Below are 26233 nucleotides of genomic sequence, written 5' to 3' on the forward strand. Positions count from 1 at the left end.
TACATGCAATCAAATCCTGCATGCCTGAAGAGTACCAGTTAAAAGAGACCCCCAAAAAAAGCACCCCAAGACACATCATTGTAACGATGACAAATCCCACAGATAAAGATAAAACACTGAAAGCAGCAAGATCAAAAAGGGTAATTACATTCAAAGGAGTATCCCTAAGACCTACAGCAAACATGTCACAAGAAACTCTCAAGGCCAGAAGACAGTGGTGGGATATTGTGACAAGACTAAATGAAATGGATGCCTCACTAAGAATACTGCACCCAGCCTGACTCACGTTCAGGTTTGAAGGAAGAATACATAGCTTCATGGATAAACAACAGCTCAGAAAATTCACAAATGAAAAACCAGACTTAAAGGAAAATCTGACAGGTCTACTCTAAGACAAGAGACACCAACAAACACAGCAAACTTATCTACAAAGATGACATTAAATCCTATGACAATCATCTCCCTCAATGTTAATGGACTAAATTCACCAATTAAAAGACACAGAGTGGCAAAATGGGTCAAAAAGATAAATCCAATCTTCTGCTGTCTACAGAAAAACATACCTTAATAATCAGAACAAGCATACACTCAAAATAAAAGTCTGGAGTAAAATCACCCAAGCAAACTACACCCTTAAAAAAGCTGGGGTGGCCATATTAATATCTGACGACACCAACTTTATACTCAGAAAAGTTGTAAGGGACAAAGATGGACACTATGTACTAATCAAGGGATATGTGCAACAGGAAGAAATCAGACTATTATACATATATGCTCCCAATGAGAGACTAGCAAATTATCTAATACAATTACTGACAAATCTGAAAGAGGACATCAATAATAAAACAATAATTGTGGGAAAACTCAACACGGCCCTGTCAACACTTGATAGGTCAACCAGACTGAAACCCAACAAAAACATACTAGCCCTGAAAAGAGTAATGGAATAAAGAGAACTAGAAGCACACTCCACCCAAAAAAACCTGGATACACATTCTTCTCCAATGTACATGTGTCATTCTCCAGGATAGACTAAATGCTGACACATAAAATATACCTTTATAAAATCAAGAGCATAGAAATCTTGCAGGCTAACTTTGCTGACCACAAAGCTCTGAAATTAAATGTGAACTACAAAGGCACACAGAAGAAAAACTTTAACAATTGGAAATTAAACAGCCTGCTACTGAACAACCAGTGGGTCCGAGATAAAAATCAAAGAGGAAATTAAAGCTTTCTTGAAAACAAATGATAATGAAGACACAAACTGCCAGAACCTATGGGATATAGCAAAAGCGGTCCTGAGAGGAAAATTTATAGCTCTACAAGCACACATCAGGAAGGAAGAAGGGGCATACCTGAATAACTTAATGACACAGTTCATAAAATTAGAAAATGACCAACAAAAAGAACCAAAAATAGGGAAACAGGAGGAAATAACAAAACTGAAAGCAGAAATCAATGAAGTGAAAAACCAAAAAAACAATCTGAAAGATCAACGAAAGCAGAAGTTGGTTCTTTGAAAAAATAAACAAGATTGATAGACCATTGGCAAAACTTACAAAGAAAGAGAGAGAGAAATCTGATAACCCGTATTAGAAATGAAAAGGGGGATATCACAACAGATATTGCAGAGAACCGAATGGTAATCAGAGACTACTTTGAGAAACTTTATGCTAATAAACATGAAAACCTAGAAGAAATGAATAAATTCTTGGACACTTATAACTTTCCACAGTTAAGTAAGGAGGACATAGCATATATAACACTGCCATCACTATTGAGGAAATTAAAACTGTAATCAAACATCTGCCCCAAAAGAAAAGCCCAGGGTCAGATGGATTTACTAATGAATTCTTTCAAACCTTTCAACAGGAGCTACTACCAATCCTAGCCAGGCTCCTCCATGAAATTGAAAAAATGGGAACACTCCCAAATAGCTTTTATGAAGCCAACATCACCTTCATACCAAAACCAGACAGAGATGCTGCTAAAAAAGAAAATTACAGACCAATATCACTGATGAATTCAGATGCAAAGAACTTCAACAAAATCCTGGCAAATAAGATCCAATTCATCATCAAGAAGATCATACACTACAACCAAGGAATGTAAGGATGGTTTAACATCCATAAATCTATCAACATCATACACAACATCAACAACAAGAAAAATAAAAATCACATGATCATATCAATAGATGCAGAGAAAGCATTTGATAAGGTCCAACACCCATTCTTGATCAAAACTCTCAGCAAGATGGGAATGGAAGGAACCTTTCTCAATCTAGTTAAAGCCATCTACCACAAGCCAATGACAAATATTATCCTCAATGGAGAAAAACTGAAAGACTTTCCTCCAAATTCTGGCACAAGACCAGGCTGTCCTCTCTCACCACTCCTCTTCAACATAGTACTGGAAGTGCTTGCTATAGCAATCAGGCAAGAAAAAGATATCAAGGAAATCCAGATAGGAAAGGAAGAAGACAATCTCACTGTTTGTAGATGACATGATACTCTACTTAGAAAACCCTAAAGACTCTACCAAAAAGCTTCTAGAAACAACAGACTCATATAGCAAGGTGGCAGGCTACAAAAATTAAGACACAGAAATAAATGGTCTTTTAATACACCAATAATAATAGGGAAGAGATGGACGTCAAGAAGGCAATCCCATTCACATTAGTACCACACAAACTCAAATATCTTGAAGTCAACTTGACCAAAGACGTGAAGGACCTATACAAAGAAAACTATAAAGCCCTGCTCCAAAAATAAGAGAGAACACACGGAAATGGAAACACATACCCTGCTGCTCATGGATTCACAGGATTAACATCATTAAAATGGCAATACTCCCCAAAGCATTGTACAGATTTAATGCGATCCCTCTAAGGATACCTGTGACACTCTTCAAAGAAGTGGATCAAACACTGATGAAGTTCATCTGGAACAATAAAGACCCTCAAATAGCTGAAGCTTTCCTAGGGAAAAGGAGTATGGGAGGCATTACTTTCCCCAACTTTAAACTGTACTACAAAGCAATACTTATCAAAACAGCATGATATTGGAATAAAGACAGACCCTCAGATCAGTGGAATAGGCTTGAGTTCTCAGAGAATGTTCCCCTGACATACAATCACCTAATTTTTGACAAAGGAGCAAGAAATTCTAAGTGGAGCAGAGAAAACCTCTTCCACAAATGGTGCTGGCAGAACTGGTTATCCACTTGCAAAAAAACGAACATAGTCCCACAGTTAACATCATGTACGAAGGTAAAATCCAAATGGATTAAAGACCTTGATATCAGACCTGATACATTAAGGTATATAGAACAACACGTAGGTAAAACACTCCATGACTTTGAGACTAAAGGCATCTTCAAGGAGGAAACTACACTTTCCAATCAACTGGAAGCAGAGATAAACAGATGGGAATTCATTAAACTGAAAAGCTTCTGTCCCTCAAAAGAAATAGTGCCCAGGATACAAGAGCCATACACCGCGTGGGAGAAACTATTCACACAATACCCATCAGATAAGGGGTAATATACAAAACATACAGGGCACTGACAGAACTTTAAAGAAAAAAAATCTAATCCCATTAAAAAATGGGGAGAAGAAATGAGCAGACACTTTGATAAAAAAGAAATACAAATGGCCAAAAGGCATATGAAAAATGCTCCTTATCACTGATCGTCAGCGAGATGCAAATCAAAACAACAATGAGATACCATCTCACACCACAGAGATTTGCACACATCACAAAAATGAGAACAATCAGTGCTGGTGGGGATGTGGAGAGAAAGAAAATTTTATCCACTGCTGGTGGGAATGCCATCTAGTCCAACCTCTGTGGAAGGCGATATTGAGAGTCCTCCATAAACTGGAAATTGAGCTCCCATTTGACCCAGCTATTCCACTTTTAGGGATATAACTTAAGAACACAAGAATACAATACAAAACCCAGTCCTCACACCTATATTTATTGCAGCACTATTCACAATAGCCAGGCTCTGGAAATAACCAAGATGCCCTTCAATAGATGAATGGGTAAAGAAACTGTGGTACATATACACAATGGAATATTATGCAGCTGACAGGAGAGATGAAGTCATGAAATTTCTTATACATGGATGTACATGGAATCTATCATGCCGAGTGATACAAGTCAGAGGATGAGAACGAGACGCAGAATAGTCTCACTCATCTATGGGTTTTAAGAAAAATAAAAGTCATTTTTGCAACAATTCTCAGAGACAATGAGAGGAGGGCTGGAACTTCCAGCTCACTTCATGAAGCTCACCACAAAGAGTGGTGAGTGCAGTTATAGAAATAATTACACTGAGAACTACCATAGTCATGTGAATGAATGAGGGTACTGGAAAGCCTGTCTTTAGTACAGATGGGGATAGGGTGGGATGGAGGGAGTTTTGGGACATCGGTGATGGGAATGTTGCACTGGTGAAGGGGGTGTTCTTTACATGACTGAAACCTAATCACAATCATATTTGTAATCAAGATGTTTAAATAAAGAAAAAAATCATACTCTCAGGGGTGGGAAGGGAAAAATTTATACTCTGAGATCAATACAGGCTATGTCTAGGGATCCATATGGAGAGTCACAAACCAAACCATGGTCTGCAAAGCTAGTGTTAACCCCAGTACTATATCTCCAATCCCAAAACCAACCATAAAAAAAACTCACCCTGGACATTTGATTACCACAATCCTTGTTTTCTAAAGCATTCTTTGTTAATTCCTAACACATTTTCTTCTTAGTCAATGAATTGCAATACATTAGATTATCCTTAGACCATAGTTCAGAGAATAATACAAATAATACAAAGATTATTACATTAGAAAATGATAAATCCAGGTGAAATATAAGTGCAAATAAATAATTAATATATAATTCTAAAATTGTACTTAATTTGATGTACAAAGATGTTTATAATATTTTCAGGATATGTCCCTGTTGCATTAAATAAAAATCCCTCCATCCATCCATCTCTATCCACCACCATCGTTAATTATTTAATTCAACATGTCCCAACTCCAATTTCCCTACCAATGTTGGAATCCTTCACAAATATTTCGAGGTTCCCTCTTTTTCCCCCAGCTACTTTCTTGGCAAATTTATTTTAAAAATATGTGTATGTCCTTTGGGTGACTTGTTATAATATAACAGGGGTAGCAAACACGCGGCTCTCGAGCTGCATTTGGCTCCCAGCCAAAATGAATGTGGCTCTTTGCCTCTTATCGTTATTTTGTATACTGTGGCTCTTTGCCATGTTTGGACTTTGTTCTGCTGCTTCTGAGGAGGGACCTCTGAGGAGAAATCTCCGAGCGCAGAGTCCCGCCCCAGGCTGCATCATCCCATCTCCCATCCCTCTGAAGCAACTGCATGGGCCAACGAGCAGGGGGACCATTGTGTCACAGGTTGGGTCACACCTTGCCGTTCGTTCTTAGTGTGGAGGATGCAGCACACCCTCACCATCACTGCAGGATTTTGATACTCACTCAAAATGGCAAAATGCAATATGTGTTTAATATATTATTGTTAAAATTATATGCTTTTGTGTGAGTGTTTGTCTGTTTTGGCAGGTCACTGCGTGGTGTGGCTCTCTGACTCTCACAGTTTAAAATTTTGGCTCTTTGTGTCGAACTTGTTTGCCACCCCTGCCATAGTTGGTGCAAATTTCTGAATTTTCTTTCTTTTTTTTTCTTCAGGGTAGAGCGCGAACGCAGTCCCCCACTACCATAAATTATGCAGTCGAGTTTCCCACATTTGGGGAAATCACAGGGGTCAGCACATGCGGAGTGCAATGGGTGAGCCTTGCCCTGGGGAAACCACCTTTGTGATTATGGTATCTCCCCTGCAAGGTAAGTATGAATTTTCTAACTTCATATATACTTTGTCTTTTACAATTGGATATTATCTTTGCCAGATCAAGTTTTTGGGTTTTGTTTTATTTAGTTTCTTTTGGTGGGGAGCATACTAGGTGGCACTCAGGCGTTACTCCTGATTTTGAGCTCAGAAATCATTCCTGTAAGCTTGGGAAACCATAAGGCATGCCAGGCTCAAAGAGGGTCAGCTGTGTGTAAGAAAATGCCCTACCTGCAGTGCTATACCTCCAGCCCCATAGATAGCAGTTTAATTTTACATTTATAAATAAGTCTCCCTATCACAAAAACGAGGCATTAAACCCTATATGCATTAAAACTTGTCTACTAGAGCAGAGAGAACCAAACTAGAATATATACAAGTGTATCCCAAGTCCATTTTATGGCTTTCCTCTTCAATTTAAAGGAGAGTTATAGGATGATGTACAAATAATTTTAACTGCTTCTTTAAAAATGAAAAAAAAATAAGTCAGCTAAGTAGAAAGTATGTATATCATCAAATTGTACTCAAAGCAAAAAAAAGTGTTTAAATTGCTAAAACATTATCTAAAGTCTTAGAAAACATTCATATATATGTAAATATATATGTATATATGTATGCATACACAGTCAAATTGAGAAATAACTAAAAAGGAAATCTTCCTATCTTGTTTATAATCTTTTCTTTCAAATGCTAAGCGCTGCACCATGGAGGAACAAAACTGGCCTACTTTAATACAAAACACAAATTCCTTTAGAAGCAGAAAATATAATAAAGTTAGGCTTTCTAAAATCAAATCTTAGGGTTCTCTTGTAGAAGTAAAATGCTAGTCTTTTCCTAGGTTGCTAGTAAAATCCATATTCCTTTACAAATTAAAAACACTTGGAAACCATTTGGTGGCTTCATATTATTTTATCTTAGGTAACCATGTTATATCGCTTTTTCAGAAAGTGTTATGACTTAATAAAGCCTACCTTATTCAGTTCCAGAAAAGATTTGTTCCTGATGGTATCAGTTTACTATTATCAGTTTTAAAAAGAATGATAGCTTCCTTAGAATATGGGGTTGGAGGAACTAAAAAGAACAATTCTAAAACTTTTCTGGAATCTGTTAAGAGTTTCACTTGGAATTCTGCATAGTTAATATTGATATTACCACTGTGGAGTTTGCTTATTATGAATTTTTTTTATGAGCAGAGCTGCACTGAGTACAGGAAAATACAGAATGATATTAAAGTAACACAGATTAAGAGTAAAAAAAACTGGATGTCTCAAGTCCTCAGAAAATAACTGATACAATGAATGAGACCATCAGTACAATTAAGACATTATAGTCTAGTTAATTTAATTCTATGCACATGATGGAAAGACCAATTTGAATCATACATATTATTCCTCATAATCCTGTGGATGAAGGAGATTCCAATATTATCAAGAAGACATATTATTAAGTGGCTCTTTGGAAAGAGGCAATAAAATCAAAAGCACTAAATAGATACCTGGGATCCAGCCAGAAATTCCATGGACAAGTCTAAGAAACTCACTATAGATGTAATTTTTTCCCTGAATGCTGAGGAAAGAGAGTAGAGAGAGGGGGGGGAGAGAGAGAGAGAGAGAGAGAGAGAGAGAGAGAGAGAGACAAATTTCCCCAGGACCCAAATTCAGTCAGCTGCCAGTTTACATTACCTTCTAGAAATATCACTGCACAGAACTGCTTTTATAATACAATGGCCAAAATGAGTGTTTGAAACAAACTGCATAGTTTGCAAAGCCAGAAATATCTAGTAAATGTATTTTTCTGGAAAAAATCTGCCAATTTCTAGGATAATTGATCATTAAGGTTTTGTTCTGAATTGTACCATGCTTATGTAGAAAACCGATATTTTTCCCAACCAGCCAGAAGTTGCTCATATATGGAAATGTGAGCACCTGAATTTATATTCTAGCTTCTCCATTTGCTATTTTTCTTAAACATTCCAATGACCAAAATTTTTTCTTCATGTAAATTGGAAGTTATACCTTCAGGTCATCTCAGCAAAATTAAATTTGAAGAGATTTTCCAGGATAATGCTTAGAAAACTGTGGGTGATCTGATAGCATTTTTCAGATTCTCATATTTCGCTATTTTCACAGTCAATATTTAAGCAACCATACATAACAAATACTGGAAACATGAAGTAAAGAAATACTGAAAACATGAAGTAAACAAAAGTATTAACCTAATTTACTTGATCCAACCATGCTGGGAGATTGTTGTTAAAGAAAACAAACATGAGTTTAAGTTTCTAAAAAAAAAATCAATATATTTAAATCTGAACATTCTAGATAGTAAGATCTAAGAATAAACTGAGGCCCAGTTCAAGGTCTTGCTTAACTGTAGACCATTGTATGATTCAGGTCAGTTTCCAATTCCATCAGAAATGAATTATATTTTGGGGTGGGGGATAGAAGCACGGAATTCTGCTCTAAAAGTATCTTTTTTCCTACAATTTATAATAACATTATAAATTGAAATCTTGATTAGTCATTACTCACTACCTAGCCGGAGCCTTTCTTAAACTCCCTTATTTCCACTTCATCCTCACAGCCAATCAGGTACCAATTTCTCAAGCCTTTCGAGACTTTGCATTACTCCATTACTTTTTTTTTTTTTTTTTTTGGATTTGGGCCACATCTGGCAGCATTCAGGGGTTACTCCTGGAAGGATCAGGGGACCATATGGGATGCGGGGGTCAGTCCTGAGTCATCTGCTTGCAAGGCAACCACTGCAACCAATCTGGTCCTGATTCTCTTTTGTTCTTTCCTCATTATCAGAGCTACCCAAACTCTTCAGAGTTTACTGTGTTGTCCAAGATGTACTTTGGCCTATGGCTGCCTGTCAGATTCAAGCTGCCAAAGATGGGTCCAAACACACTGCTGGAACCCACGGTGCAGGCAAAACTATGACAAATGCCAGTTTTATTTATTAGAGAAGCCCAGGGGCTTTTGACAAATCCCTAGGCCAGGAGAGAGATAAAGAGGGAGAGAGAGAGCTGAGTTTGGGACTATGCAACTGTATCTTCCAAATGCCAAAACCCTCTTCTCTTGACCTTCCAACTTCTCTTTTTACTGCCAACCAACTCTTTCCTGCTCCTCCAACCCTCTCTTCTAACTGCCAACTGACTCTCTCAGCTGTCTCTGTCAACTGTTAACCCGGGAGAGTGCTTTTCTTAAGACTTAGCAACCAAACATGATTAGGGTCTTATTTAAAGGGGTCGTGTTTTATTTAAAAGAGTGCCCACTTCCTTTATGGCTTGCTGGTGCTGAACAATAGTATAGAGTTCCCCTCTATTTCAGTTGATCCTCACTGGTCATTTTAATTCCAGTGAAATCAGGTTTTCTTCAGGCATGTGTGGCTTTAAAATGATTCACTATGAATGTCAAAGCAGGGAGATCAAAGACACCCCCATGGTCACAATGTCCTTTGCTAACTCACAATCATTTGAAACTCTAGTCTATTCCATCTGTCACAATTTGATAGGGAAAACACAATAGACATTCTAATAGTTCAAATGATTTTTCTTTAATAAAAAATAAACAAAATATCTATATAAAGTAAATATACACAATAAACTATAATGCAGCCATAAAACTGAAGTCATGAATTTTGATGGCGCTGAGGTTGTCATGTTAAGCAAATTAAATTAGAAGGAGAAGAAAAAATATTGGATGTTCTCACTTAATATGTGAGAACTCTCAATAAAGGCAACAGACGATTCCAAATGATGGCAAATCCTTGGTCCTAGATATATATATTAGATATAAGAATGCCAAGGAAGGGAGGTGGGGTGCAGAGAGGAGGAATAAGGTGATTTAGTGATAAGGTACAAGGTCAAGGTTCTTGACAAGGTCAAGCTTCAGTGATGTGGGGGTGAGGTAACATCAAAGCCACAAGAGACAATCCTACATTATAAGCAAGTCTCCCAAAGGACATAGACATATTTTTAAAATAAAATTTGCCAAGAAAGTAGGTGAGGGAAAGGGATGGAATCTAGGATTATTTGTGGAGGAACCCAACATTGATAGGGAAATTGGAGTTGGGACATTGGATTCCTGAAATTATTATCAACATCCTTGTAACAAATTAAATACATTTTTAGAATAATATATTATTTATTTTCACTGATATTTTACCTGGATTTGTCATTTTCTAATGTAATAATCTTTGTATTATTTCTCTTTAATACATAACAATGCTTTTATCCAATTGTGCTCTCAAATGCTTTATTTTTATTTTCTGCTGTGAATTTGTGTTTTGATAATTTTCTTTAATATAAATAATTCTAATAAAATTGTCTTATTTTTAAATTACATACTGGCATCTTTAAATAAATCACTTAAGTGTATACAAAAAGATATTAACAGTAAAGTAATATTTGCATTTTTATCAAATAGCAAAATAGGATTTTATTATTAAATGATATTTTTCTAATCTATTTAAAAAAGTACACCATAAATGCTCTCAGTACTATATTGAATTAAAAATCTGTTCCATTGCTTCATTATGATATTATTGAATTTATGATATTATTCCATTCTGATATTATTGAATTTTAATTAATGGAACTTTACATTTTCTCTACCATTTTACAATGTGATCCACTTCCTTTTATTTTTTTCAAGTTTGCTTTGATTATTCCTATCCTTTATGTTTTCCCCCACCTTGTTACCACACCCTGTTGTGTTTAGGGCTTACCCCAGATTTAGTACTCAGGGATTACACCTATAAAATATGTGAGCTATATGAAGTGTCAGAGATTGAACACGGGCCGGTTATGTGCATGGCCAACATCCTACTCACTGTACTGACACTGAATCCATCCTTTGGTTTTCTGAATTAGATAGAAATGCTTGGTTTGGCATAAAAATAAATCTATTAGAATTTTATTTTCTATCACATTAAATTTTTTGCATGCATTTGGGAATAGCCAAAACATTGACTGTATTCTGGAATTGGACATATGTCTACAGAAGCTTCTACATGTCACCTGTCTTATTCTCAAAGTCTCCAATTTTTACAAATCTGATGAATATCAAGTATTTGTTTTTATTTGTTCTCTTTAAATGTCACTTTATTATTTTGTATTTTTAAAAAAATATCTTCTATGTCTAAAAAATTAAATATTATCTCTGCTAAACAGTTCTTTCTTTGTTTTTCTTTTTTGTTGTTGTTGTTTTTTGGGCCCCACCCATTTGATGCTCAGGGGTTACTCCTGGATAAGCACTCAGAAATTGCCCCTGGCTTGGGGGGACCATATGGGACGCCAGAGATCAAACCACGGTCCTTCCTTGGCTAGCGCTTGCAAAGCAAACACCTTACCTCTAGCGCCACCTCGCCAGCCCCTAAACAGTTCTTTCTTATATTCAGTTCCTTCACATGTCATATAAAACCAAGAATAATATTAAATTCAATGAGGTATGAATAAATTAAGGAAATTTAGCTCCCTACCCATTATATCATAAGCACACAATAAGTATGTTTATTCTGTTTAGATTTAAAAAAAATCTAGGTCTAGCTCAACAGATTATCATTACATTTCATAATGATACTAATGTTGCCATTATTTATGTTACGTTTAGACAGTTTAATTTCTACTTTGAAACATATTTTGGCCAAATAACACTTTATAATATTAAACTATTATTACCAAATCAATATACCTGCAATGTTGTTAATATAAAGTTGATTTGATTTAATTAATTATGTTCACATCCTAAGTTTATAATCATAAACAAAGTACTTTATATTTTTAAAGTGTGGTGTCTGGTCATTATAATTTTACCAGCTCTGTAAAATAATTAAAGAAGCTATGCACAAATAACACTTTATATCATTAAACTACTATTACCAAATCAATAAACCTACAATGTTGTTAATATAAAGTTGATTTCATTCGATTTTATTATTTCTTTTCACAATATCCTGAGTTTATAATCATATGTAAAGTACTTTATATTTTTAAAGTGTAGTTTCTGGCCATTATAATTTTACCAGTTCTGTAAAATAATTGAAGAAGTTATACACTGTTTAACAGTGCTCTGGAATACATTTTATTATATGGGGAGCTATTGCTTTTTTACAACTTGATAAAGAACTACTCTAAGAAATTATCTGCAGGCATTATACTCCATAATAATTTGTACAAGCTTACTTTATATTCATGTCAACTTATTAAATGTCTGGTTCCCATTAAGTCATCTTTATTCAATTTAATTTCTACTGCTCTACATTAACACCTCAATTAAAATCCAATTCACAAGTTTTAATTTTTAACCACCGTTCAATATGTTGCCAATTAAATCCCCCAAACTGTGTTATTATAACTTTAAGTTAAAAATTCCACAACTTTATTTTAATTTTTTTAAGTTTACTTTTTTGTATAGTCTCTGTGAAATTACAAACCTAGCCATGATTGGTTTTCAGACATACAATGCTTCTATACCAATCTTATCACCATGTCCACTTCCCTGAGCAAATGACCCATACCCCCATTTACCTGTCACCAGCCTGCTTCTATAAGAAGTGCTTTTTAAAGATAGAAATTTTTTCACTGTGTTTCAGAGTACTGTTACTGACAGTTTCATACTTAACATTTTACTACCTTTCAACATTATCTTTTTCTGGTTGAGAGCTTTCCCGCACCTAGACCTTTCCTTCCCTATTCCTAGAGCCATCCTATCCTCCAACCCCTTCAAGGAGCTTTGTTTCCTTTTGAATACAGTTCTGACACTCCTTGTTTCCATTGTCTTTGGGTATTCTTTATTCCACCATATGTTTATAAGTGATAATTTTCTCCCTCTGATTAATATCATGTAGTAAGATACATCCAAGGTCCCTCTATGTAGCCGCAAACTGCATGACTATCTTTGCATAGGGCCATGTCATATTCCACTGTGGATATTTACCATATTTTCTTTATTCAATAACCTATTTTTGAACACTTGGGTTGTTTTCAGACTTTGATTGTTGGGATAGTATTGCAATAAACATCTTTGTCCATCTTGCTTGAAGATGTTAGGTATATTCATTCTAAAAAGTAGAGTTGCTGGATCATGGAAGCTGAATTTCAAAAAAAAAAAAAAGCCTACAATTTTAGACCAAAACCCCCCACCTAAGTAATACTTAATCACAAAGTAATTCCTAATACCCCCCAAAAGCAAGATACAAACTGAATAGGATGAGTTTTGATGAGATATGAGAAGGAATCCTAAATATAAGTTATTGGTAAATTTTCAACCAATGTTGGCAAAGACAATATAATATGCGAAAGAATAAAGATAGACCTGAATCCATAAGCCATTAAACTGAAAATTTACACAATTGAGTAAGACCTAAACATAGTACCCCAAACTATAAAATTCCTAGAAAAAATAGGAAAAAGTTTACAGTATTATTACTGGAATCTGGAAATTGATCATTGACTATTAAACTCAAAGCACATAGTCTACAATTACAATTAAGGTGACTAAAATAATGTCTAATTAGAAGCATAAGATTCCATGTGGAATTAACAAAACAATTTTCTGTCTACAGGGCACACCCCAAAGACATAGCTCATAAAGAATGATTGATTCCTAAAACAAGACAAAGATACATGGTATAAAAATATTAGACAGAAGTACAAGACTTAATAGAATTGTAACCTAAAATAGACCAGAAATAGTTAATAGCTATATAATGAGTATTATAGCTGGATAAGGGAACATTAGAACTTTATACTATTTTTTTTGGTTTTTGAGCCACATCTGGTGATGCTCAGGGGTTATTCTTAGCTATGCACTCAGAAATTGCACCTGGCTTGGGGGACCACACCATAGGGATGCTGGTATTTGAACCACCCGTCCTAGATCAGCTGCATGCAAGGTAAATGCCTTACTGCTCTGCTATCACTCTGGCCCCACTATCTTACTCATAAAAAATGCTTTCATTCAGATCTTCCCAAAAGTTGCCTTATTCTAAAGTTTATTTAAAAGTCATGTTAGTTTTAGACTTGCTGTGAATAATTTATATTTTGTTCTTCATTAATGATTTTAATTACATATTTTCAAAGAATATAAAATTATGTGTAATTATTAAATTTAAAATAGCTATAACAATAGTAGGCATTTCTGCATTTCAAGGCAGCTGTAGCTCATTATGTGTTAGAACTGGACATGTTTCAACCCATTTTCATTGTGAACGTCTAACACCTTGGACAGCGCCAGAGCCAAGCTTTACTTAAAACCATTCAACTCACAAGAATATCAAATTTTCTTGTGGGGTGTAGAATCCAGGGCACATTTTCATCACACACCCTGGTCTTCTTGAGATTGAGAAAAGGTTTGAAGACACAGAGGGGACCACTTATACTAGCAGTCTGGGGGATATAGGAGGGGGATATGGGATGCTTGCTGGGAACGGGAGTGGAGGAAGGACAATTTTTGTGGTGGGAATTCCCCTGATTCAAAGTCAATATGTACCTAAAATATTACTCTGAAATATATGTAATCCAGTTTGTTCAAAATAAAAATTGTTATTATAAAAAAGAATATCAAATTTGCTTTACGAACAGTTCATTTCCATCAAAATGTGCATTTACTTGAGTCAATCCAATTAGTAAATAGTCAATCGAATTAGTGAATTAGTAAAAGGAAAATGCCAAAAATTCCTTAAGTACTACTGAAAAATATAAATTTAAGTATATGTAACTTTATCTGGGAAGGATTTTAAGATTAGCAGAGAGAAATCAGAATTGAAAAAAATATTTGACCGCTACCAAATAATAAAGTTATTTGCAATAATTGTTGACTTTACCTCTAAGTTTGCAAAGATATCTTTCAGTTCCTAACTCAGTCATAATTTTAGACACACACATACACACATGCATACATATATATACAAGTATATGTATGCATACATGTAGACACATAGATATGTATAAATCAAATTTATATATATGGTCCCACTGTACTCTGGTTCTACACTCAGGGATCACTTCTTGCAGAGCTCAAACCCAGTTCAGCCTCATAAAAAGCATGATCTAACTGATGTACTCACTATCAAGTATAGCATCAACAAGACTGTACTTAAGTACTATAGGTAAGTAGTTCAATACAGTAATTAAGACATTTGTCTTGCATACAGGTAACCTGGGTTCATTCTAAAACATTACATATGTTCCCCTGAGCACCACAAGGAGTGATTCCTGAGTGAATAGCCAGGAATAAGTCCTAAGCACCCTTGGAGTGTGACCCCCAAAATACAAAACTAGCAAAAATAGTATAAACACTTTATTGACCATATGAATATATGGTCATATTTTAATTTACTGGGTGAGTTTATAAAAAGCATAATTATTTCTTATATGAATATTAAAATTAGAACAAATTAACTAAATCACTGGAGTCTGGATTTTCATTGCTGAAAATAGAGCTAAAAGTATTCAGTTACTAGTCATCCATTATATTCACTAGTTACAACTTTCTATTCTTTCTTTAATATAAACAGTGATATTTTTGTTATAATCTTCCTATTTTACCTACATTTTTAAATAGTGAGCATAATGAAATGAAATGAAAATATTTTATTTTCACTTTGGTTTCTAAAGCAGCTAAGGTTATTCATTTATTCTCTTAGCTCTGCACTCAGAATTACTCCTCTCAGGCTCAGGGAACTATATGAGATGCCAGTGATTGACCCCAAATTGGTTGCATGCAAGGCATATGTCTTACATGTTGTGCTATCACTCAGTCCCTACAATAATTATTAAATATTTCATATTAATAATCTTATCATTTTCTATATTTATATTTATACACTTATTAATTTGTTTTGCTTTTGCTATATAGCCTTTATGTAATGATGTTTATACTTTATTGGCTTGGGGCAATTTTTAATTCCTACTCTATTAAATCAGTGAATTCATGTATGTCTTCAGTGATAATTTATAGGCGTGGTATTGTATATTTAAGTTATTCTGCATTTTTATTACATTAAAATAAAGTTAAAATTATTTTTGTGTTTTTACTTTATTCTTAGCTAAAATGTTTAATTTCAAAATTAGTGGCCATTTGTCTAGTTAATTTTCTATTACTTTTAACTTACTTTGATCATGCCTGATCATATAATTTGCTTACATTCCCTTAAATAATCTTTAAAAAACAATCATTTAAAATAATTGACAGTTTTTAAAAATTCCTAAAGTTTGAACCATTTCCATTGAATTTTAACATCTTTTTTTTTTCTGGTTTTTGATCCACACCTGGCAGCACTCAGGGGTCATTCCTGACTCTCCTCAGAAATCACTCCTAGCAGGCACAGGGGAACATATGGGATGCTGGGATTTGAACCACCATTGGTTCTGTGTCAGCTGTTTGCAAGGCAAATGACCTACTGCTGTGCTATCTCTCTGGTCCCTTTTTTATGTGAAGAACCAAACAAGCATTAAAAAATAAAGCAAATTATAGTGTTTGCTTTGGCAGCACATATGCTAAAATTGGAACGATACAGAGAAGATTAGCATGGCCCCTGCACAACGATGACACGCAAATTTGTGAAGAATTCCATATTTAAAAAATAAAATAAAAATAAATAAAGCAATTATATTTTAATAAAGGTGAATCTTTGTTTCCGCACAACTAAAATAGAGCTCATTTTTGCAGGGGCATATCTGACAGTGCTTAGGAAGGGCTTTCTTCCAACATTGCTCAGGAAACTGGGTAAAAACAGGGTTTAACTTGGTCCTTCCCCATACAAATTAACTCTCTCTGGACTGGAAATAGACAGTGTAATGGTATAAGTACCTTCTCCCCTGGAGTCACAGAAACTCTCCATATGCAGTGTGTATAGGAAGGATATCCATTTGGGAATCCTGGGGAGGAAAGATTGCCATTGGATTCTTGTAGTGTTTCTCCACATGCTGAAAAAGAAAAAAAAAAAAGGACAGTTTTTACTTTTGAAAGATGAAATCCGTATTTGCAAATGTTCTCAGATATGGATATCATAAAGTCTTGAGTCTTTGGTGTTAGACAAATGTATGTTGTGTTTTAAAAGCCTTTCTAAATAAATTTTCTTCTATGTTTTTTTTCCCCATAATTTCTGAGTACTTTGGGTATCACTAGGGCTAAACATAAAACTAACAGAGCAATGGTATATAGACAGTAGCTACTTCACAATGAAGTAGTTTACCCTTTTCACATTCAGGCTGGATACCTTTTTATATTGCACTGGGGTCATAAAATACATTCCATTAATATGGTCTATGCATATTAAATATAATCACAACGGTGAATACTCTAAGTTAAGAAACAAATTTTAAACAATAACCAAGAAATTATTAATACAAGAAAAATGAAAGTGCAATATATCAGAAAAGTTTTTCACAGAATAAACCTCCCAAATTAAAAGAGAGATATGCTTCTTTCTGTTAATCAGAAGCAGAAAAATTCTGGAAAAGTACATGTATTTTCCTCTAGTGAAACCTGCTTAATTTCTTGTAAGGTCTTCAAAGGCATCAGAAATTGCAAATTATCAGCTACCCAGCATTAAGAACTGTGCAATTAATATTATCAAGACCATTTCAAGAAAGTCACAAATTGGGTAGAATTAATCCATCAGTTCCACAAAGGTTGTGGTTCTAACCATTGAATTTCTAACCAATGAATTTTCCTCCTGCTTTTGTATGATGTAAAGGAATCACATATTTTATGCAATCTTAATTCAAGGCTTGTTCCTCCACTGCAGCCAGTCATCTTGATAAACTCAGTTCAACAATTGGAAAAAATACTTTCTTCCCCTGAGAGAGACTGAAATAAAAATTGAGATATTACTATAGAGCAGAGCCATTGTTATAAGCAGGTGAATGCTCACCTCAACAAAATCTCTGTAAATTTTAAATGGTTTTGTGTGCCTATAGTTAATCAAAGAAAGACGGAGAGTTTGAAATCATAAAGCAGAGCTGTAAAAACAGTCTGAAAAGACATAAATATTTATTGGGAAACATCTATTGTATTTGCATGACTAAACTTAAAGCAAATGTACTTATTGTTTGTTCTGATGAATAGGCAAGTGGAAGCAACATTAGAATTAAATGAAAAAGGTAAGGTCAAAAAGCAGCAATACTTTCTATGAATCATCTAGGGCATTCGATGAATACAACATTACAAGAACCCTTAGAAAAAATAAAATTTGCTAAGAGTTTGTTAACAATGTGCTTCTATCTATGATCATTTTAGTTATTTGGACCTTTACTGTATTCCACAGACTTCCTCCAAAAGAATAAGTAAAAGTAACCTAAATCCTCTGAATGACAATGGTGAGAATATGGAAACATTTAAAAATAGATTTCAATAGCAGCCACTTTGCCAAACTGGAACTGTCCCTTAGAATGAAGTGCTAATACATTTCCTCATCCAGTATACACCAGGGTTAAGATTCCCTCTTAAATCCATTCCAATGACAGTGTCATATGTTGCTACAGATGTCCTGTTACTTGTGTAAAGCCTTTTATTTTTATATATCTACAACCAATAGCTAGCACATTTTAAAGTTCATTCATTCATATAGCAGATATTTATTGAATATGGTGTTTCCATCCAAATCAGAAAACCAAGAGTAAAATGCTTACTCAGAAAAAAGTCAATTCTCAAGTGCAGAAATGAAAAATGAACCATTACAAGGATAAGCCACAAAGACCAAAATCTAATAAGGCACTGAGCACCATGTCTTGGGAGACCAGGATGTTTAGGAGCGGAAGTTGAAAGCACAAGCCAAATGTATACAAGGGAGGGAGGAGAAACTAGACTATGGGGTTGGTGGGTGGTTGCGGGGAACCTAAAAGAGACATATGGAAAAGGAACAAGTCTTTAGTAAGAAGAAAAAGGGTAAGATCTGCATATTAAAATGTCAGTTGGACAACCATGTGGCCAGACTACTAAAGAATGTAAAACTGGAGGCAGGACTTTAATGTGGAGGCACTTTAGCAATGTAACTAAAAGACGACGATCCCTGGAAAGGGCATTCAGAGCAAAAATGAGCACTGCTAAGAAGGCACAGGGCTGGCAACTGCAGCAAGTGAAGATGAAGGGAATGAAGTGTGAATGTCCTCAATAATGCTGGCTTGGGGTACTGAGTGGTTTGTGGGTAGTGGCATTCATAGAAGTAGGGAAAGTTTGGAGGCAGATTAAAATAAATACATCCCCAGAAAATAAGGGAAAAAACAAAATGACATATATGTACACTGTCATTATATATCGGAGAATTTGGGAAAGAATTGAGCTAGACCTGGTGGTATTCAGGAACTGCTACTGGGTTTGTGCTCAGGGATCAGTCCTAACTGGTGTTCAGGGATGCACAGAGAGTGCCATGTATGGGATCAGGTTAGGCCATATGCAAGGTAAAAAAGTGCTTGATCTGCTGTTCTCGCCCCAGCTTTTGTCATTACATTCTAATTAAGAATTGTAACACACCCTTTATCTCTAGGGCATATTTTCTTTTAGAACTTGAAGCATATGACCAGCCAGACCACCGAAGTAGCAACGGTGACCTGCAGACTTCTACTACGGGGCCTACTCATCAAACATATTCAAGCAAAATGACGTGCCCCTGCTCTTTTCACCTCTCTACTCACTACTCCCTCTTCCTTTCTTTTTCTTTTTTTTTATTTCCTATTTAATTTTATTTTCCCCTTTCTTCCTTTCTGCCCCTTCCAAATACTCTCCCCTATACCTCTTCCAGGAATCCGACTACCCCTTCACCTTTCAATCCCATCCAGATTTTCCAATTTATTAAAACTATTCACCCTCAGTTCTTAATCTATTAGGCATCAAGACTGACCTCCAACCCCAACGAACCAGTACCCAGCACCCGAACGAAGGGACATTCACTCAAACCCACACCTCGTCCCTGGCAGGAAAAGACAACCAACACCCCTACTGACTCATGCTGTGTGGCTCTCCCTACCAACTTATCCTAACGTGGACTGTTGCTGGATACCGGACTTAGCCCTAAAAGGACTCCCAATGCAAGAACTTTACACAAGACACCCCCTCAAATCTTTTACCAATCTCAGGAAGGGCAGGGTGTGCAATGAAAAGGTGCCTGGGAACCCACACCTCACAAGAAAATCTCAAAAGGAAATGAGGAAACCTATACTTCGTCATAAGTATAAGACCTGTATAACACTACCTCTATTTTTTATTTCATTTTACTTAAAATCATTTTCCACTATACATACGTGAGCAAATATATATTTTTATTTCTTTTTTTGTTTTGTTTTGTCTTTTGGGCCACACCCGGCATTGCTCAGGGGTTGCTCCTGGCTGTCTGCTCAGAAAAGACTCCTGCCAGGCGTGGGGGACCATACGGGACACCAGGATTCGAACCAACCACCTTTGGTCCTGGACCGGCTGCTTACAAGGCAAACACCGCTGTGCTATCTCTCTGGGCCCTTATTTCTATTTTTATGTTTTTTGGGTATGCGACTTGTTTCTCTGTTCTTTTCATCCCCAAATGCAACGGCAATATAATGAAGCACCATTTCTCCCTGCAAAGGCACACTAAAAAAGGGGAAATCCCACGTATATAAACAAGCTCTTATCTACTAGGGATAACAACTCATACTTATTTACAATACAGGGGAATCTCCCACCTTGAAAATGTCATGTGGATCCATCTTAGACGCCAGAAGATTATATACCGACCGTCCAGACTTGAATCCTGAACCCCAGGAATAGAATCGATGCAGTTCTTCACAACAGCTATAGGAACCAAAGCCCACCTGGGACATCCTGAATACTACTCGATCTACAACATGTGCCAGTTCTAATATGATATCCTGACAATGAGGAAATTGGGAACAAATGGACATAAGAACAGGTTATCCTACCTTACCAACTAATGATAAAACAAAATCGGAAGACTTACCACACTATGGACTGTGCAAAAGCCAAGAACGTGATCTACAGATGACCGGCTGATAGAAACATGACCGGGAAGTATGTATTCTGGGACCAACAAGAAAGCCCTAGTCTAGGGTTTGGTCTACGTCCTGCATAACAACCATGACCTCCAATTCCAGAGTCCTGACTGAGGCAATTGCAACTGAACGGGTCTTCTGGAAACATAACGAAAGACGATACCCCAAGATCCATCTGAGTTTCAGTGCAAGGGCCAAGACCACTAACCACAGAAGACAGATTAAAATGACATCGAGGAAACAGAACTTCTAAAATCACAACAAAAGTCTTCATCATAAGTTCCACTCCTTGACCTGTGCACAGAGAGGTCTGTCTCTATCATCCAGATCGGAGCAGAAGTCTTCCATACGGCACAAAAACACCAAGGGTAGAGTAAATGAATGTGAAAGGAGTCTATAGATAATCCCATGACAATATATTCCAAGGGTAGAAAAACCCTGTATCTCTTAGGCCAAGGGGATTCCCGTTTCGGATGACCCCAATATTTACTGTGCCTATGCGGGGGGGGGGACAAAAAACACTAAATAATTCTTTTTTTCTTTTTTCTTTTAATTTTTAATTTTTTATTATTTTTATATTCTAGTTTTCGTTGATTTCTTTGTTTGGGGGTAGATAGTGAAGTAGTTGTCCATTTTTTTAATTATATATTTACTTTTTCTTTCTTCTTTTCTCTTCTTCTTTGTGCCTTGTCATATTTCCTATCTCAAGACCATGGCAACTATGTGGTGCATATTTTTAGTGCTGCAGTACTCACTGGATATCTTATCTGATTCCTCATTTTGAACTGTTGTGGTGTTTCACCTTCTTCTTTTCCCCATCGTCCCTCAAACCAAAGATGAGAGCCTCTAGAATGACTCTGCTCATAGTCGGTGTAGTCAATTTTTACCCCATTATATTACCTTTCTCTTCCTCAAATAAAACCACATAACTTGAACTTTCTAGTTCCGCCTCCCAATTAGAAGGGGCAGTAATGGAGGCACCAAGACCAAACAGTTATAAAACCACTAAGTAATAAACTAGACACAGAAGGGACCATGCATTCTAGCAGCCCCTGGGGGGGGGGGAGAGTGGAGGATATGGAAGGCAGGATGGGAGCGATTGTGGGAGGACAATTCGGGGGTGGGAATTCCCCTGATTCAATGTAAATATGTACCTGGAATATTATTGTGAACAATATGCAAGCCACTATAATTAAAATAAATATTATATATAAAAAAGAATTGTATAGACACAAGTTCAGATAAAGAGGCTATTTGAACTTAGATCATGTCACTTCAGTTAACAGAAAAAGATTTTATATTAATGTCAAGATAAATTAAATAAAACAGTTTAATCAACAGTTTATAAGATGCTACTAGAAGTAGAAGTGATAGTACTGCATGCAAGGCACTTTTCCTTCAAGTGACCAACCCAGATTCAATCCCTGGTATACCATATGCTCTCTACCTCTGAGCCTGGCATTAGTGATTCCAGAACACAGAACCATGGGTAAGCCCTGAGAACTGCCAAATGTGCATCCCCAAAACTTACCCAAACTTAGTCAAACTCCATGAATGCTGAAACTGGTCTTTCATCCCTACATCTACATACACATACATGCATCTGTATTTATTTGTATGTTTATCTGTATGTATGTGAATACATACACATATGCATTTATGTATTATAAAATTCAGCAAGAGTTTAAACATGTGACAAAAAGTTTATTTGTATTTATATGTGAATACATATATGCTTATACAGAACAAGAGAAAAGCGAATTCTCAGAAATCCCTTTGTGTTTAGATAGCAATTTATTTTCTATTTTTGTACTTTGATTATGTTACTTGTATTTAATTAAGGAAAATTCACTGAGACAGATTTAGACTTGATGTTTAGTATAAGTACTAATTATAAGCAAAACAGTCACATAATCCCTGGAAAGCTAAATAGTAAATGCAAATAAAGATTTAGCAAATATTGGGAAATAATCCTATTAAGTTGTTAAGTAATTAAAAGGAAAGTAATCCAGAGATAAGATCCAAATAAGGGCAAATGCATTTATAAAATGAGTGACACACAAAGACCTCATCATATCACCAATAAATGAAAGATAAGAGATAAGTCACCATTCATGTATAGAAACTATTACTGGGAAACAGCTAATTATTCAGATAAAGAGAAGAAGAAGAGTTATAACAGTGACTCACTTCCACCTCCTCTTAAAAGGGGTGAGAAGAAGGAACTACATTCTTTTAAAGATATTTTAGGGATAGAAAGGCCTACAACCTCAGATGAATACAGAATTGGTTCTAGGCAGCAGAATGCAAAACCTCTTCATTCTCAGTGATTTCAGACCTATGTGCTATCAGTATCAAATATCTCTGATCATAAAGGTAATTTTATGAATGGGAATATACTATATAAAACAATGTACATATTAACTACTTATATATGTTTGTTTGTTTAATTGTTTTGGGGTCACACCCAGTGATGCTCAGGGGTTACTTGTGGCTATGCACTCATAATTGCTCCTGGCTTGGGGAACCATATGGAACACCGGGGATCGAACTGAGGTCCGTCCTGGGTCAGTGGCATGCAAAGCAAATGCCTTACCACTGCCCTAATTTTCTGGCCCCTAATAATATATTTTAACAAAATTTTGTTTATATATTCCATTTAATTACATAGTTAAAATCGAATTAAAGTTGCATTTACTAATTATTCTTTATTAACAACTTAAATACCCAAGAGCTGTATATAGGTTAGAAATAAAACTACAGTCATAAATTTGATTACTTTTTATTCGAACTGACTTTTCTCTAATTCAGTATATAAATTTAACTCTAGTGTACTTTTTAATATGAGGGTAAAAGTCAATCACAAATTATTTCCCAGGTTTTACACCTTGAAGTAAAATACTATTAGATATAAGGAAGGATCATTTATGTATATAGTCATATTGATGTCATATATTTTTAGTAATATGTCTCTAAAATGTTGATTTTAAAAAGTAAATACTATACATACATGTATATTTATACAAACATATGAAATATTTTAAATGATTTATGCAAAACTAAATGTAATTGACACAAATTGGCATAGATTAGTTATGTTAACAAAATTATCTTTTTTATGGTGAATGCTTTTTTTTATTTTTTTCCTTTTAGTTAAACACTGCTATTACAAATTTGTTCATAATTTTCAGTCTTACAATGTAAACCATTTTTCACCCACGAACATCTCCTACCACCAGTGTCCCTAATTTTCCTCACCTCCTCTATCTGCCTTTGCGCAGAAATTTTACTTCTCTATCTCTCTCACTCGCTCTCTCAACCTTTCTCCTACTTTTCCAAAAGGCCAATAACAGATGAGTGGATAAAAAAAATGGTGGTACATCTACACAATGGAATACTTTGCAGCTATTAATTTACATGAGGCATAAAATTTGTTTATATGTGGGTGGATATAAAAAGTATTATGCTGAGTGAAATGAGTCAGAGGGGGAGGAATATACATAGAATAATCTCCTCACTTGTGGTATATAAGAAAAATAGTATGATAATATATTCAAAGACAATAGAGATATGGCCAAGAGGACAAAGCTATGGTAGGAAGCTTGCAACAAAGAGTGGAGCAGGGCAGTTAGTGTTGAGAAGAAACCACATGACAAGGATAGTTGGAACTAATCATTCTGGACAAATTATGAGTGTGAATGAAGACAAAATGATATGCATGGTAGCCCTTCATATTTTTATGTTAAAAAATTAGATACAAAAACATTTTAAGTTTACTCTGTGCTAAATTACTAAGATTAAAAGCATTAAATATATCTTTATTTTATTTTTGGTTTTTGGGTCACACCCAGCAGCGCTCAGGGGTTACTCCTGGCTCTACGCTCAGAAATCACTCCTGGCAGGCTTGGGGAACCATATAGAATGCCTGGATTTGAACCACTGTCCTTCTGCATGCAAGGCAAATGCCCTACCTCCATGCTATCTCTCTGGCCCCTAAATATATCTTTAAATGAATATGTCTCAAAAGTCATTGCAAGCCTACTGGAATTGAATGGCAAGGCTAATTTTATAATAAAGTTTTAAAATTAAGTTTTTCACAATTCATAAAGCAATGACAATCATTTATTCCCATAGAAATTACAACAAAACCTATTACATTGAATCAATGAAAGCCAAACCATAAACTTAAGTTGAACAATGAGATTTTTAAGACTAATTTCTGTGATTATCTGACACTCACTAATTAAGTCTTGTGCTTATATGCTTATCTGCTCAAAAAAGGACTTTGACCACAAATATTACATTATTGTGAATGGATTAAGTAGTGCTCGCCAGTCTTTTAAGGAAAATTTCTTGAGGCTAGAAAGATAGTACAGGGATAAGATGCTTATTTGTCCCTCTCTTCTACAACATATGGTCCCCTGAGCATCCCAGGTGTGAGACTTGAGTATAGAGACAGTAAGTAGTAAGCCCTGAGTACCAATGGGCGTGGTCTAACTGCCATCCACCACCCTGCCAAAAATAAAGTATAATTCTGGTTTCAATTAGGAAGCTGAAACAAAGGGTACTGTTTTGTTGGTTGGCAAGGAAACAGTAATTGACCATGAAGCCATGGTACTTGTTAATACCAGTGATAAAACAGCTAAGCCTTTTGTTCTCTTACTAGTTATAAGAAATAAAACATACTATCCATGTGCTTAAAATGTGGTTTCTAAGAGTTTGTTTTTAATTATTTCAGTGGAGGTTCCAGAGTTCTCTCTTATTTCATTGTATGATTTGAAGTCAACACATCTTTTTCCAGCATGATGAGAGATGAGTAAACAATAGAGTCAAGCTGTAACTTATGCATTTGAGCACAATCAGGCATAACTGTGCCTCTGTGTTTGGATGGTGCAATACCTGGACATCTATACAGCTTTCTTGCCTGTGCAATATCTCCTTTGCTTAAACGAGTCCGCTGTCCAATTGCTGGACGAATGCCATTATCATCACGAGAAGGTAGAATAGTATCCAGAAACATCCCCCTGAAAAAGATCAGAAGAAAACCATATATAAGTCACCAAATTAAGATACATTTTCAAAAATACAAAGGTCATTATTCAAACTGAAGTCAATCAAAAATGAAATAGTTCAATGGTGAACTTTAAACAATATGTCAGATCCATCACAATAAGAAAACATTGTGTCTACTTTGATCAAAATTTAAATTCAATACCAGAAACTGTAAATAATTTGAATTATTATTATATTTGAACAAATATAGACTATATGCTTTTAAAGTAAATAATATAAACAGTTAATTTCTTAGTAATAAAATGACTTTTATAGAACCATTATCTCAAGTTTATCCAATACT

At 35.3% G+C, this 26233-nt stretch overlaps 1 protein-coding gene and 2 non-coding genes across 3 annotated transcripts in view; 1 reads left to right on the forward strand and 2 right to left on the reverse strand.

The window, feature by feature from the left end:
• The window catches only part of TLL1 (tolloid like 1), a 244932-nt gene that overhangs the window by 72022 nt on the left and 146677 nt on the right, over positions 1-26233 (reverse strand). Inside the window, exons 8-9 of the mRNA XM_049772340.1 lie at positions 25777-25901; positions 16706-16821 (exon numbers count right to left, since the gene is read on the reverse strand). Of these exons, the coding sequence (XP_049628297.1) occupies positions 16706-16821; positions 25777-25901 (241 nt within the window). The remainder of the gene's footprint in view (positions 1-16705; positions 16822-25776; positions 25902-26233) is intronic.
• LOC126007559 (U1 spliceosomal RNA) lies at positions 5729-5892 on the reverse strand. The gene has a single exon (XR_007495108.1). It is a non-coding gene; the product is annotated as a U1 spliceosomal RNA (small nuclear RNA).
• LOC126008423 (U6 spliceosomal RNA) lies at positions 16369-16475 on the forward strand. The gene has a single exon (XR_007495755.1). It is a non-coding gene; the product is annotated as a U6 spliceosomal RNA (small nuclear RNA).

This window comes from Suncus etruscus, chromosome 4 (genome assembly GCF_024139225.1).
Source record: "Suncus etruscus isolate mSunEtr1 chromosome 4, mSunEtr1.pri.cur, whole genome shotgun sequence".
Classification (NCBI taxonomy): domain Eukaryota; kingdom Metazoa; phylum Chordata; class Mammalia; order Eulipotyphla; family Soricidae; genus Suncus; species Suncus etruscus.